The 13,900-nt window shown below is 38.8% G+C and overlaps 1 protein-coding gene across 1 annotated transcript; it reads left to right on the top strand.

Moving 5' to 3' along the window:
* The first annotated feature begins 663 nt into the window (after positions 1–663).
* krt1-c5 (keratin, type 1, gene c5) lies at positions 664–11,125 on the top strand. The gene is made up of 9 exons (XM_032515533.1): positions 664–764; positions 1,665–2,057; positions 2,982–3,064; positions 4,293–4,449; positions 5,676–5,840; positions 5,961–6,086; positions 7,474–7,691; positions 8,599–8,624; positions 9,490–11,125. Exons 2-9 carry the CDS (start codon positions 1,674–1,676, stop codon positions 9,603–9,605), a joined length of 1,275 nt encoding a protein of 424 aa, XP_032371424.1. The 5' UTR covers positions 664–764; positions 1,665–1,673; the 3' UTR covers positions 9,606–11,125.
* Positions 11,126–13,900: the final 2,775 nt, after the last annotated feature.

Here is a 13,900-nt window from a genome sequence, read left to right on the forward strand (position 1 = left end):
GTGTGTGTGTGTGTGTGTCTGTGTGTGTGTGTGCGTGCGTGTGTGCGTGCGTGCGTGCATGCGTGTGTGTCACTGTTTGATCTGATTCTATACAAAGAGAACAATACTCACCAGAGGAATGTTACAATACAGCAACAGGGGACTGCATACTGTATAACAGCAAGAGAAGACTAAGAGATAGTTGACACTGTGTGGGTGTATGTGTGTGTGTGTAAACCGGGTTTCCAGTTCAGCCGGGCCTACGCCTTGCATTTCTCAGGGGTCTTCATTTTCTTTTTATTCTGTCCTTCCATTGTCCCTCCATTGTCCCTCCATTCCTGCTTCCTCCCGCCGGGCCACAACAGTTTGTCCTCCCAGTTTCACCTTACAGATCGGACGAAGACCTGGGGAAGTTGTGTGTTTCAGTGTGTGTCAGTGTGTGTTTTACTGTTACAGGAAATTAATCAAGTGTCTCAACTTACAGCTGCTGTTTGCAAACCTGCAATGGGGCAGACAATCAACTGCATTTAAAAATTTGATGCTGAATTGTTCAGTTCGTGTGCACCACAGTTCTCTTTTCCACTCCTCTTCGAGGTGTCAAGTTGCTTCATCCCCCTTGTTGCTACAATCTGTGGGTTGGACATACAGTGGCTCCACCCATCCAAAACTCCATCCAAACTCACCTGTGAAAATCTGGTCCAGCAGCAAACAACGGTCACTCACCATCAGGATTGAAACCTGACCGAGCAGCACAACAGAGGACCTTGTGAAGAACTGAACTCGATGTAAGTACTATGCTGAACTTTGTCCTTTGTTTTTACTCATCAAATTATAGACTTCATATCACAGAATGAAAAAGTTTTCAAGTATCAAGCAGATTTAAAACTCACAGCTATTCTGACACAGATGGAGGCCTGACATGTGGTAGATCCTCTATATTGTTCTATGTACTATTTCAATAACAAGAACAGACACATAATGCTTAACAATCAGCACTTGTAGTTTAACCATCATAAGGCAATTGACTCACCACAAGACCCACTTTGCAGCTGTCTTGAGAGATAGAGATAGATTACTGAACAATTCTATGATTAAAGTTTTAAAAAATTAAAACGGAAATTAAAAAATTAAAACAGTTTTAAAATTTCTTGTTTGAAAGTCAATCAAACGTCCGCAAAGAGAAACAAAACAAGTACAGAGATATATTAGATAACTACAGATGCGATATAAAGGATAGATGCAAAACAATTACAAAGAGGCACACTACAGACAGAAACAAAAAGACCACAAAGAGATGCTAAATTACTTGTGATTCTAGGTGGCTCTAAGATTCATAACATGACTGCAGAGAGACACAAAACTGCACATACAAAACAAGCATGAAGATGCAAAAACAAAACAAAATGCAGAAAACAAAACAATGCCGGAATAACTGTCATTTTTTTCAGCACTTTGGGGACTTTTTGTCCATGTTGATTTAAAAGTTGATTAAAAGTTAATTCTTTAACTTTTTTTCTGTTCATTCTTGTCTGCTGCATTGACACGTCAAATGCATATTTAAAGCCAAAGTCTCAGATTTTGTCCTGCGCATTGAAACAAAAGTTCTATCTGTGCTTTACTGTAGATTGGCTGACATAAGAGTTTCATAAGAGCACTGATTCTACTTTCATCTTGATCTTCTGCAGTGGACCACCATGACATCCAACCTCTCTGTGCGCAGCTACTCGGTGCGTCAGCCCTCCTCCAGCATGTCTGTGAGAGACAGCGGACGCAGTATCCGCTCAAAGCCTCCCGTCTCCATCTGCACACTGTCTCTGTCTCGCTCTCTCTCAATGGGCAATGGCCTCAACATGCTGGGCTCCAGCCTCTCCTTCAACGGCCTCAGTGGTGCCGCCAGTGGGAAAGAGACCATGCAGGGCCTGAACGACCGGCTGGCCAGCTACCTGGACAAGGTGCGCTCGCTGGAGAGGTCCAACGCTGAACTGGAGATGAAGATCAAGCAGCTCATGCTGGAGAAAACTCCAAAAAGGCATGACATTGAGGGGCTGATGGCCCAGGCACATGCCATCGGGCAGGAGGTCAGTGTTTGTAGGATAGAATTAAGAACTCAACTGTCTTTCATGGAGCATTTGATTGCACTCCAGTGATTTTAATGCGTGCATAGACTTAGACTTAGATTTCGACTTAGCTTTATTAATCCCTTTGGGATGGCTCCCGTAAGGAAATTAAAGTTACCAGCATCCGTTGCAGCATGAAGGAGAAAAAAGAAGAATACAATACAAAAACACAAAGCACAATGATATGATATAATAAAAGCACAGGGCAACACACAGTGCATGTGGTCACATGAAGGGATTTTTGTCATGTTGATGTAGTTGATGTGCTCTATCCAATATCAACCTATATTAAATCAGGTGAAGCCTAAATATAAATCTTCTTAGTCACATATTGAATATGAAGATGTATTGTTGAAACAATGTACAGTAATGGCACTCAATACATAATGCACCTTTTCAGTGTGCTGGTGCCTTTTTCGCTTCAGATTGTGTTCATCTTTCTACCTAAACACCTGATACCATATTGGGATGCCCATACACTTTCTTGAAGCACCTTAAAGAATCAAATGCAAGAAAAATGTAATAATAATGATGATAATAATAATAATTTATACTTTATTAATCGTGCAAAGGAGGGTTGTTTGATGAAGCAGAAACCTTCAAAGCCGCTGACGGCAGCACAATTTTTGCATATTGACACGTGATAATATCCAGTTGTTTTAAAGGCCCCATCTTGTTAAAAAGGTACTTAGTTGAAGGCAGTGATGAGTAATGGAGCACAAAGCTCCTGCAACCAGATGGATGTGAATGTTCTGGGTTTTTTTTGTCAGAGCATGTGTGTTTTTACAGTAAATAAACCAGCACATTTACAGTATAAAAAGTGCATATCATCTGTAGAACTTGATGCCAGATCTTCATTAACTTTGCACCATGTTCCCTACTCAGTTAAGAAAGAAGACATTGGAGAACGCCCGTATCTTGCTGGAGATTGATAATGCCAAGCTGGCAGCCGATGACTTCAGAGTCAAGTGAGTGTCACACAGAGTTTCGTTTCTTGTACTTGCCTGTGAGCGTTCACATGGGAGCGCCAGACTGCAGAGCAATGTGAATAAATGACCTTTATGTCAGGCTGCGAAATAGGAGGTCCATTCCCACGGTGCTCAGGCACCCGCAGGAGACAAAGATTGCCATCAGTGAGCAAAGGATGTGATAGACTGTGAAGGTCAGAGAGACAACGTCAGTTACTGTTACTGTTATTGTTACAGTTAAGTCCAGAGTTGGCAAAGATGGTGGAGTCAGAAAACACCCACCCACTACTTTTGTTTTTCACAGTGTGTTGATGGTATGTTCTGTGGTCTGATGTGAAGGAGTGATACATCACTTGGCAGTGATTTATGGTTTTAGCAGCAAAGTGCACGTGTACCAATTTCGTGAGTGTTTTTATGCATCCTGTGCTTGTTTGCACGTGTTGCATTACCTCCAGTTTGTGTCTCTCATCTTATATCATCAATGATGGAAGGTTATTAAGTACAGTACAATGTTATGCTATAACACTAGAGTCTAGTAGGTTCAGTAAATTAGAATATAATTTTACTATAATACTTTAAGTATATTTGGCTGATAATACTTTACACTTTGATGAATGAAGTATTTCTACAGTGTGGTATTCAATTTTTTCTCAAGTGAACAATCTGAGAACGTTTTCCACTACTGAAAAAAAAAGATGGGTTTCTATTGTTTTAATAATGGTATTTCCAAAATCTTGACAAATTCTTTTGCACATTTGGACCAAAGAATATTCATAGTCACACATAACTTACAAGGCTATTTCTAATCCAAAAAAGATGGCAATAGGAAGTGACAAATATCCTTGTTTGTTTTAAAATAATGAAAAATAACATGAATTGATATTGTTTGATAAAAACATTGCAACGGATTGAAGCGTTTGAGGTGTGATTGAAAGTATTAGGGGGAAAAGATAGTAAGTAAACCTTAAATCAAGATTACTTTTTTGCCAAATTACAGTTTCCAAAAAGGGTAACAAATCATATAAATGTTTCAGAAGGTAGACTTTTTTTCATCCACACACACAATTTTTAAGGATGCTTATATTTTGTGTTGAATTGCCTTTTGGGGTTTTGTAAAATCTGAGGAGATTTATGTTAACTATGTCTGATATGTAATGAAAATACATGCGACGCATGGACTGAGACTAGTGTTGCGCTGTTTGAATCCTCCACTGTGTTTTTCCTGCAGATGGGAGGCGGAGGCCACCCTGTGCCAGTCGGTGGAGAGGGACTGTCAGGCTCTGAAGAGAGCAAAGTCTGACCACGACCAGATCATCGCCACTCTGCGAGGAGACCTTGACAGCCTGAAGGAGGAGCTCTACTTCCTCAAGAAGAATCACGATGAGGTGAGATCCCTTCTAGAAGAAGGTCATGTCAGATATGATCAATGACTGTTGACTCATCAAGACAGTCATTTTACAAGTTGTCAAGAGTAGTCCTGTTTAAATATAAGATGTATTTGAAGCACAGTGGGTTCTCTAAAGCTGCATAAAAACCACTTTCCAGCACATTTGGGTTCCTGTTTTTTCTATCAGCAACACAGATGTAGAAGGTTTGGGAATCTGAAATATGATAATGTTAAGCGTACACACAAACGCTTTGTCTTTGTAGTCACAATGCTTCGAGATAGCAAGACAACACCCGTGTACACAACCCATACGAGTATTTGAGCCCATCCAGCCACTGGGATTATGTATGTTTAGACTGTAAGGTGTGGTATCCAGAATGTGGACTGAAGACTTGACTAAAGACAATGTATTTGTATTTGTATTGAATATACTATATCTTGTACACGCTGAGATGATCAAAACATGTAGAAAGGAAAAGGAAGGAGTTCAGAAACAATTAAAGTTGCAGGATGGAAGTTGCATTACAAACTGGATATGGACAAAACTGGACAAAAATGCTTAAAACACAGGAATATTGTTCTTTAGTCTTCACTTGTTGACCCTTGACAAGATTTTACTTAAAAATATAAACAGTTTGTAAAACTTGCATTTTTCAATATTTATTGAATAACGTCAGTCCTTAAGTGACCACTCTAATGTCTTATTTTGTGACTGTAGTGCTGATAGAGCATTCCAACCAATTTAAAGGCTGATAAACATTTTGTAAGTTTCAGGAATTTTATAAAAAAAAGTGTTTCAGAATTCCATTGTAGCAAACTATTATTCTTTCTTGATTCAAGCTACAGAAATACCTTTCTAGACCATTTTTAAATATCCTTACTATCGTTTAATTGTTTTATTAAAATTAGGTTTGAAGCACTTAATCATATTTCTAATATATAAAATCAAACCTCATCAAACAAGCATCTTTTTGTATAATGAGCATTCAAAATCCCACTTGAGTGAACGCACTGAAGTATAGGTTTAGTGTAGTATCACTACTTTTTCTAAAAGTAAAAACTGAATACTTCTTCTACCACTGGCTAGTAGATAAGTAATACACTGCCAAAATCAGGTGTTAACAAACACTGTGGCCTGAAAGTTGTCCAGGGTGGGAGGTGGACACTATAAGATGTTGCAGCATTAAACACTGCTTTGCCTTCCCTCTCTTTGAATGATCACAGGAGATGAATGCAATGAAGTCTCGTCTGGCCAACGAGCAGGTGACTGTGGAGGTGGAAGCAGCTCAGGGTCCTGATCTGGGGGCCATCATGGCTGAGCTGAGGGTCCAGTATGAGGGCATCGCTCGCAAGAACAAGGAGGAGGCCGAGACCTGGTACCTCAAGAAAGTCCGTCACTACACAAATCTTTTTATTATTTTTTCATTGTATTAATACATTTATTTTGTGGTATAAAACACTACATGCTGTACATTACACTAAATATTATTTTTATTTGTTTGTCTCCAGTTGGAAGCAGTGCAGTCCGAGGTCAAAGAAAGCAACGAGGCTTTGCGTTGTGCCCAAAGTGAGTTCAGCGAGCGACGACGTTTCCTGCAGGCTCTGGAGGTCGAACTCAACAGTCTTCGGAAGCAGGTGCATTACTGCATAAACACACGTCACAGGGGTGTAGCTCGAACATGTAATCACATGTTTCTTCAGGAATAATACTTGACCTCTCATTCAAATACCTCAGCAAAGAGTATTTTTCTTTCAGGGATAAATCAGGAGCTCAGCCCCTTCCTCTTCTCTTCTGCACACGTTAGACATGTTATCTATAGATTACAGCTGCTTTCTCCTTGTCAACAAAGAGCTTTTAGAGGAACAATGTACACAGCAATTTCATTCTGCTCCAATAATCAATCAGTGTGACAAGACGTAGAGTAGCACCAAACAAGGCAATGTTTTGTCTGTGTCTCCGCTAAATGTGAACACAGATCAAACATCAGCATATGGAGCTGTTCAATGGAAGAAAATATAGCTCATGGATGTTTGCCAAATAATGAACACACAGTATTGAATGCAGAGATATTATGGCGCTGACAGTCTCTAGTGTCTCTGGTGGAGTGGTGATGGGGCTTGATGATGGATGAGCTCAACAGGTAAAAATACAAAACAATGGTTGGTAAAATCTTCACAGGGTACCTTAAAGGTGTATTATGAGTTCCTGCATGGTTTCAATTTAATCTTTGTCTCAAACCGTAGGCATCGCCCCTTAAGCCGCTAGCTGCCTGCCCCCGAATACACTGTGAAAAAGCCCGGTCTCAGGAGACAATACAGGGGTCGTAAACATTGAACAAACACTCGAAGCACAGCCTGTGCACCAAAATACAACAAACCACTCCAGCCAATCACCAACAAGATGGTTGGGGGAGGGGTGGGGGTTAGTGCCAGTTAGTCAGTTAGTCATGACAGTTATGGAAACATGGGGGGAGGGGAAGTGACCATGCAGGAACTCATAGTGCATCTTTAAGGCCACATCAGTGTATACATTTAGACTATTCTAAAATGTAAAGCTTTAGTGTGTAAATTTTTATATTATTGAATGTCTGTTTCATTCAAGCCATTGCCAAATGAGTTGATGCTAAGCTAATTAAGACTATCAGCTCCATAAAGCTCTTTCTGTATTTCTCAGTATGGCTACGTTTAGAAAATCGTGTCGTCCGGCAACTGTTGCACACAAAAAAATCAAGCAAAGCCTGCCATCATGTTTTTTTAATTCTCCTTGACTACTAGCAACTGTGTGGAGGAGGGGTGGGGGTGGTGCGCAATCAAGGAAGGCTTGTGTTATGTGGATGTGCCGACAGTTTAGTTGTCACTACTTAGAATTCCTCATGAAACAGACAGAAACTATGCACTATAGCTTAAAAGCTGCAGACATATTTTTATAATAACAATGTTTAATGACTATGTGTAATGTGATAGACGTTGGACGACTTGTTTTCTACTGTCACTGAACGTTACCTGCATGCTCTGTTATCAGGTTGGTGTGTTGGAAGGAAACCTTGGGGAAACGGGGCACAAGTACTCAGTGGAGATGGACAATCTTCAGAGCACACTGACCCAGCTGGAGGATGAGCTGTCTCACCTGCGCTTGGACATGCAACGCAACAAGACCGATTATGAACAGCTGCTGCGCATCAAACAGAATCTGGAGATGGAGATCGCCACCTACAGGAAGCTGCTGGAGGGGGAGGAAATGTAAGCGAGAGCTGGGAAACCACAACCAATCATCTTTTCAAGCAAGAATTTCTGTGTCATTGTGTTTGCATGTTTTTTCTAGTGCCAAAATACCACAATGGAATCCAGAAGAGAATTGTAAAGATAGTATTTTACACTTATTGATATATATTGGTAGTTATTTATGCATTATTGGTCTTTGTGTATTAACTAGTATTGTTCTTTGCTTTATAGTAGTACATTTAGTTTGTCTTTATCCTGACTATGCATGTATTGTGCACCTTACATGTAATGGTTGGTTTTACAGGAATGTAAAATACACTTCCTTACTCTTTTAACCTTGTTTCCACCTGGTATCAAAATCTATCCTGACTGATCCGATCACAAATGGATGCTCTAAGTACAGTTGTGAATGCACCCAGGAAGCACTGGGAACCGATCACTCAGACCACATTCGGAGATGGTTAAGGCCAGACAAGACTCTGTACCATTCTTTGTGGAAAAAATGCCTTGGTTACCTTGTTTCAAGCCATTCTAGCGTGGTATAGAAAGCCAGCAGGAAGACTTGATTTGCGCCAGTTCTCATTAATGTTCAATGAGCTAAGCTGGTTGACTCTGATTGGCTAACAGCATCCTTTACCCGGCGCAACTGGGCGAGCTCATGAATAGTAATGAGCTCAGGCAAGATGACATCAGACTGACCATTTTTTGGAATTGACCTGATTTCTCCGCTCATTTCTTTTCAGTGGCTAGAGCTGACAGAGGTGGTAGCAGTTCATTTTCACATTTACCATATAACACAAACACATATGGATCTAACAAATGAGGCAGGGTACCTTTAAAGTGTTTAAAGTGACATTGAGTGAACATGTTATTCTGCTTGCTATTCTGGATTGACGTTGATTTGTCATGTGGTTTTGTCCTACAGGGTGAAAGAAACACCTCCTCCTAAAAGTAAGTTCAGACTATTTTATTTACTGAATGCTATAAAGCACCAAATGTGTCCGGCAAGGATTGTTTGTATAAAGTATCTCTACACCCTTATTCACATGGTTGTGTTATAAATCTGGCCAGAGGTCACTTGTTGAAAACCACTTGAGTTAGTCAGCAATGGCTTGTTGTTAGAAATACAAAAAGGATGAAAAAGAGAAGAGAATTTTTTGATGATTTCTATTTTTCACTCTTATTAGATCCTGTGTAGGTATACATTAACCTAACCCAAAGACAGAATTCATGTGCGTAAAAGGGAGTCTGTAAAACTTAGGAAAAGATCAGATGCTCCTGCATGCTCCTGCTGCACCTGTTTTCTACTGTTTACTACTCTTGTATTTTCTGTCTGAAACAGCCCCTAATATTGGTCTCCTAAAGATAATCTTGGATTGTACCTATCTCATAATTCTACAGTCAACAACATGCTGCAGGGGCATCCGATCCTTTCCTAAGTTTAGCAGACTCTTCCATTTTGCCTACATACATAAGAGTTAACACAAAAACAGCCCCAAGAAAATGAGTCACACAGTGAAAGTTGGATTAACTGACATTTGATCTCTTCTCTTTTTCATCCCTTTTGTATTTTTTTGGCATAATGTCGGTCAACAAAAGAAGTTTACTGACATTAAGTCACAATTGAAGGTATGGATGGCCCAAAGCTGCTAAAATATTACATTACGGTGCGGCCTCATAACCTTTATATGGCAAGTAATACTACAAACAGTGTATTGTTATGAGATTATCATTAATGCTATTTTTTAGTGCTGGTCTAGACAACAAAGATCAAAGAGTTTTTTTTGAAAAACCCTTATTTAACTTTGTGTCACAGAAGAACCTGAAGTAAGGACCAGGAAGATTGTAAAAGTTGTCACCCAGACCATGATCAACGGCAAGGTGGTGGACGAGTCCAGTGAGGTGGAGCAGATCGAGGAGCGCAAAAAATGAGCCAAAGTGTGTGAAGAGAAGAAGCAGTGATGTCTCATAAACTCAAAGTGCCTTCCAGCTGTGGTTTAGATCTCACCACAACCTTCTTGTTTCATGTCTTCCATATCCACATGTCATGTTTTAATGCCTTTCTCTTCCAAAAAATTAGACTAAAATGGAAATGAAATAAAACTTCAACCTAAAATTCAATAGTCATTCTCAGCAACATGATATTTGTCTGTACATATAATATCACTAAAATGGAAGAAGAAACTCAATATTGAGATATAATTAGAAAAATAATCTATGTGATGATAAATGTACAAAGATGTATCTGTTGATTGTGCTGGGTCTTTGATAATAAAACAGTAATCTCATTTTATCCGACAAAACTAAATCTCAACTCAAGGTCTAATTACCACCGTAGCTTTTTCTCTGGCTTTTAACCACCTCACAGTCATAATGGAAGATTTCTAAGTTGTCATCAAAATTTGAAACATCTGGAAAAAGCTAGTAGGTCTGTATTTTTTCAGTCAAGCTGCTGTTTTCAACGTCAAGAGATTGTTTGGATTTTTTAAGAAGTACTTTGTATTTTTGGAAATACACTTACTCACTTTCTTGCAGTGTTAGACGAGAAGATTGATACCACTCTTATTAGTAAATATGAAGTTTGTAGTCGCTCATCCTAGCTTAGCATAAAGACGGGTAATGGGGGCACAGCTAGCCTGAGTCTGTCCAACACTACCAGCATCTCCAAAGGTCACTCATTAACATGTTATATCTGCTTTGTTCGACTCAAACAGAAAACAAAGTGAAAGAAGTCTTTGTGCTAAGCAAATGATACATGATATATTTAGTGCATATCATGAGAGTCTGTCATCTAAGTTTTGACATGAAAGCAAATAATTTAAGTTTTGACAGGTCCATTGAGTCAAGAACAACGCAGACGATAAAAATGCCTTAAGAAATTTTATTGAATAATTTGTGAGTCTGTTCAGAAGACTCCCCTAACCTTTCATGAGCACCAGCAGGACAGCAGCAGCAGCATTAGGGGCCACTCACACAGTTTAAGACTGGTAGAGCTTAACTTATTTCCCATATGAACAGAGCAGCAACAAAGACATAGAAGCGTATGTCACGTTAGAAATGACAAGGTGGAGCTGTGGGTTGCATAGATGTGAGCAGCAAGCAGTTAGGAGCAAACTAAAGCAGCTGAAGTAACAATTTAGCTGGGAGGGGAGTTGACCAGCTGATGCGTTGATGCAGATCAGCTGCTGCAGCTCAGCTACACAGCCAATAGCGGTTAGCAGTGTGTTGACTACTTAGCCTGCCAGAACTTACACTGACGCTCAATTAATTAAAAAAACATCAACCTTTTTCTTTAACACTTACTAAAGCTTTTGGAAAATGTGTTCCTTTTGCACATATCTTGTACCTATGTGATAGTTTTGCTGTAAAATAGTTATGGGAATAATTTAATGAGCTGTAGTTGTATTTTAGAAACTCACACAAATCAACCAAAGAATCTGTATAGTGTCAATAAAACAGTGTTTGAAAACATGTGTCGCTGTTCATTTTTTAGAGAGATTATTAGTTTAAACTGAAACTTACACTGATACTCAAGGAACAAAATAGGACACAGAAACAAAGAAACATGATCCTGCACCAAGAGGGCAGAAACTGTAAAACCTAGTATCGAGTAAAAGGCTTTTGTGTATGCAGGTGTTGTTTTTCAGGGGGTTTTCTCTGTGAGTTTGTGTGCACATGTACTTACAGCTTAAAGAAATTAAAGTTATGTTGGAGCATAAAGTCACTAAATAATAAAAATGCATATCAGAGGGTGACAAAGTGGACAACTAAGGGACAAAACAAAGTCCTACAGTCCTTTGAATGAAAGCCATTTAGTTGTCATTCTGGGTTACAGTGTCAGGTTAGTCAGGTTCCATATCCAAAAGTTTAAAATTGAGTTACACAAATGGTTGTTTGCAGTGTTGGAGTGGAAACACATTTATTAATGTACTTTCCTTAAGTGCACATTTGTGGTACTTGAACTTAAACTTGAATATTTTCTTTCATGTCACTTTCTACGTCTACTCAGCTACATTTCAGAGGGAAATATTGTATTTTTACTGTAGGTTGTATGACAGCTTCAGTCACTTTTTTGTCATTTTTTTGTACAAAACGTTTTAAAAGCTTATAAAATATGATTGTTTTTGTTATAAATTAAACCCCAACAGTATATAGGCTACAAGTACAGCTGGAAACGATTGGTGGATTAATCATAATGTTGATTGGCAGAAAATGTGTTATAAAACTCGTCAAGTCGTCAGTTTCTCCAATGTGAGGATTTGCTGCTTTTCCTCCCTATATTCATGTACAGTATGTCCAGTCATTTGGAGGTTGGAGAATCAACTGGTGTGTTACTTTGGGCTCTGACTCTTCACCGCTGTGTGTTAATGTGGTGAGGTTACAGGGAAGAATCACTACTTGCTTCAATGTCGGTCCACAGTCGGTGCAAAATGTAGCAGCAAGGCTTCTAACAAACACTGGAAACAGAGAATCTCTCGCCATTCCTGGCTTGATTACTTTGGCTCTCAATTCTTTATACAGTGTTTAAGATTTAGTTTATTACTTGCTAAAAGGGATTCTTTGTAAGGAAGACATAAACTGTTGTTTTAGTTTTTAGTTTTTTAAAAATAAATGAATAGGCTAAATTGAACCTCCATGGTTTGGCTCTGGACGGTGTTTCTGATCTTTTTAAACTCCTTATTTTGTACCGAGGCCCTTAAGGTCAGGCATCCAAATGTTGATAAAATGAACACGGGCCAGGCAAACCAACCTGTGTTACAGTTTAATGTTGTTCATTTTCTTTTATTCGTTTTTGTATTCCTTTCCCCTGAAAATCTTGTGTCACTTTTTTTTTTAAGTCAGGAGTAGTAGTCCTATATACTTAGCCTACTTACATGGAAAGAGAGAGAATCTGCAGCTGACATTATCACTCACTTACTGCAGTGTCACGTTAGTGTGAATATTATGTAGCTTGTCACTCCAGCGTGATGCAACGACAAAAAATACACATAAAAACATCTAAGTCTTAAACTGCGGCCTCATCATTAGTGAATGGTGTTATTTTTGTCACCTTGATGGAAAAACTTGTAAAAATCCAAATATAGATGTTTCTCACAACGTTTAAGAGTCTATTAACTTATTTATTGTCAAATGAGGTCATACATCAGATTTACAGCCACACTGAGGAGACAATAGTTGTTTTGTAAAACCCAGAAGGAGAACTGTGACACGCCTTAATGATTTCAGTAACATGACAGCAAAACCTCTCTTCTAATGACCAAATCTTTCTGTCAAATCTGATGTAGAATTAGCGCTCGTCAATAGATTAAGTGGCATGGTGTTTTATGTACCTGCCTGATTTGATCACATTATCCCGAGTCTAAGTTTTGGTGACATGTTGCTGTCAGAGTCTACTTCCTCTGTATCAGCACTGAACTGTCTTCTAATAGTTCAGTGAACAGCGCCTCCCTGTGATGAAAAACATACAGTGTCTCTGCAGGAAAAAACCTTTGAGAAGCATGTTAGTGTTTTCCATGGTGTTTTCTAAGTCATACATTCATGGGGATTCCGCAGTAGCCTAGTGGAAGAAGTACTAAAAGCTTCAACTTGACTAAAAGTATCAATGCTAAATTGTAAAACTGCTGGGTTAAATTAATAGTCCTTGTTTCAAAATCTTTCTAATTAAATGTGGAATGGCCCATTTCAGAAAACTGCATAAACTATGATTAGTGAAGCTGGTAACTTACCGTGGGGCTAATTTCGACAACATAACCCTAACTGCTACTTAATTTACTGCCGGGGAGCTTAATCTATAATAATGTTAGTTGATTCCTATGTTGTATTAATAATCTGAATCTGCAAAGTAACTATTAACTAATGTTGCCAGGTCGTCGTTGCAAATGAGAACCTGTTCTCAACGGCCTACCTGGTTAAATAAAGGTTAAATAAAATAAAAAAAATAAAAAAATGTTGTCAAATACATGTAGTGGAGTAAAAGTACAATATTTGCCACATACATTATTTTAAAAGAGTCAGTATTTACTGTATGTATTCAAAGAAATTTCCCTGAAAACTCTTAAGATTAGGTTATATCATAGACTGTATATATACCATAGACAGTTAAAGAAAGATGTAAACAGTCAATTGGTTATATCTAAAACCAGATTGTGTCACATGCATGATCATTTTTTTACTCATCCCCCTACTCTGCCCCCTTCTGGCTGAACTGAAAAGATTTAAAAAAAAAA

The sequence above is a fragment of the Etheostoma spectabile genome, chromosome 5, assembly GCF_008692095.1.
Source record: "Etheostoma spectabile isolate EspeVRDwgs_2016 chromosome 5, UIUC_Espe_1.0, whole genome shotgun sequence".
Lineage (NCBI taxonomy): Eukaryota > Metazoa > Chordata > Actinopteri > Perciformes > Percidae > Etheostoma > Etheostoma spectabile.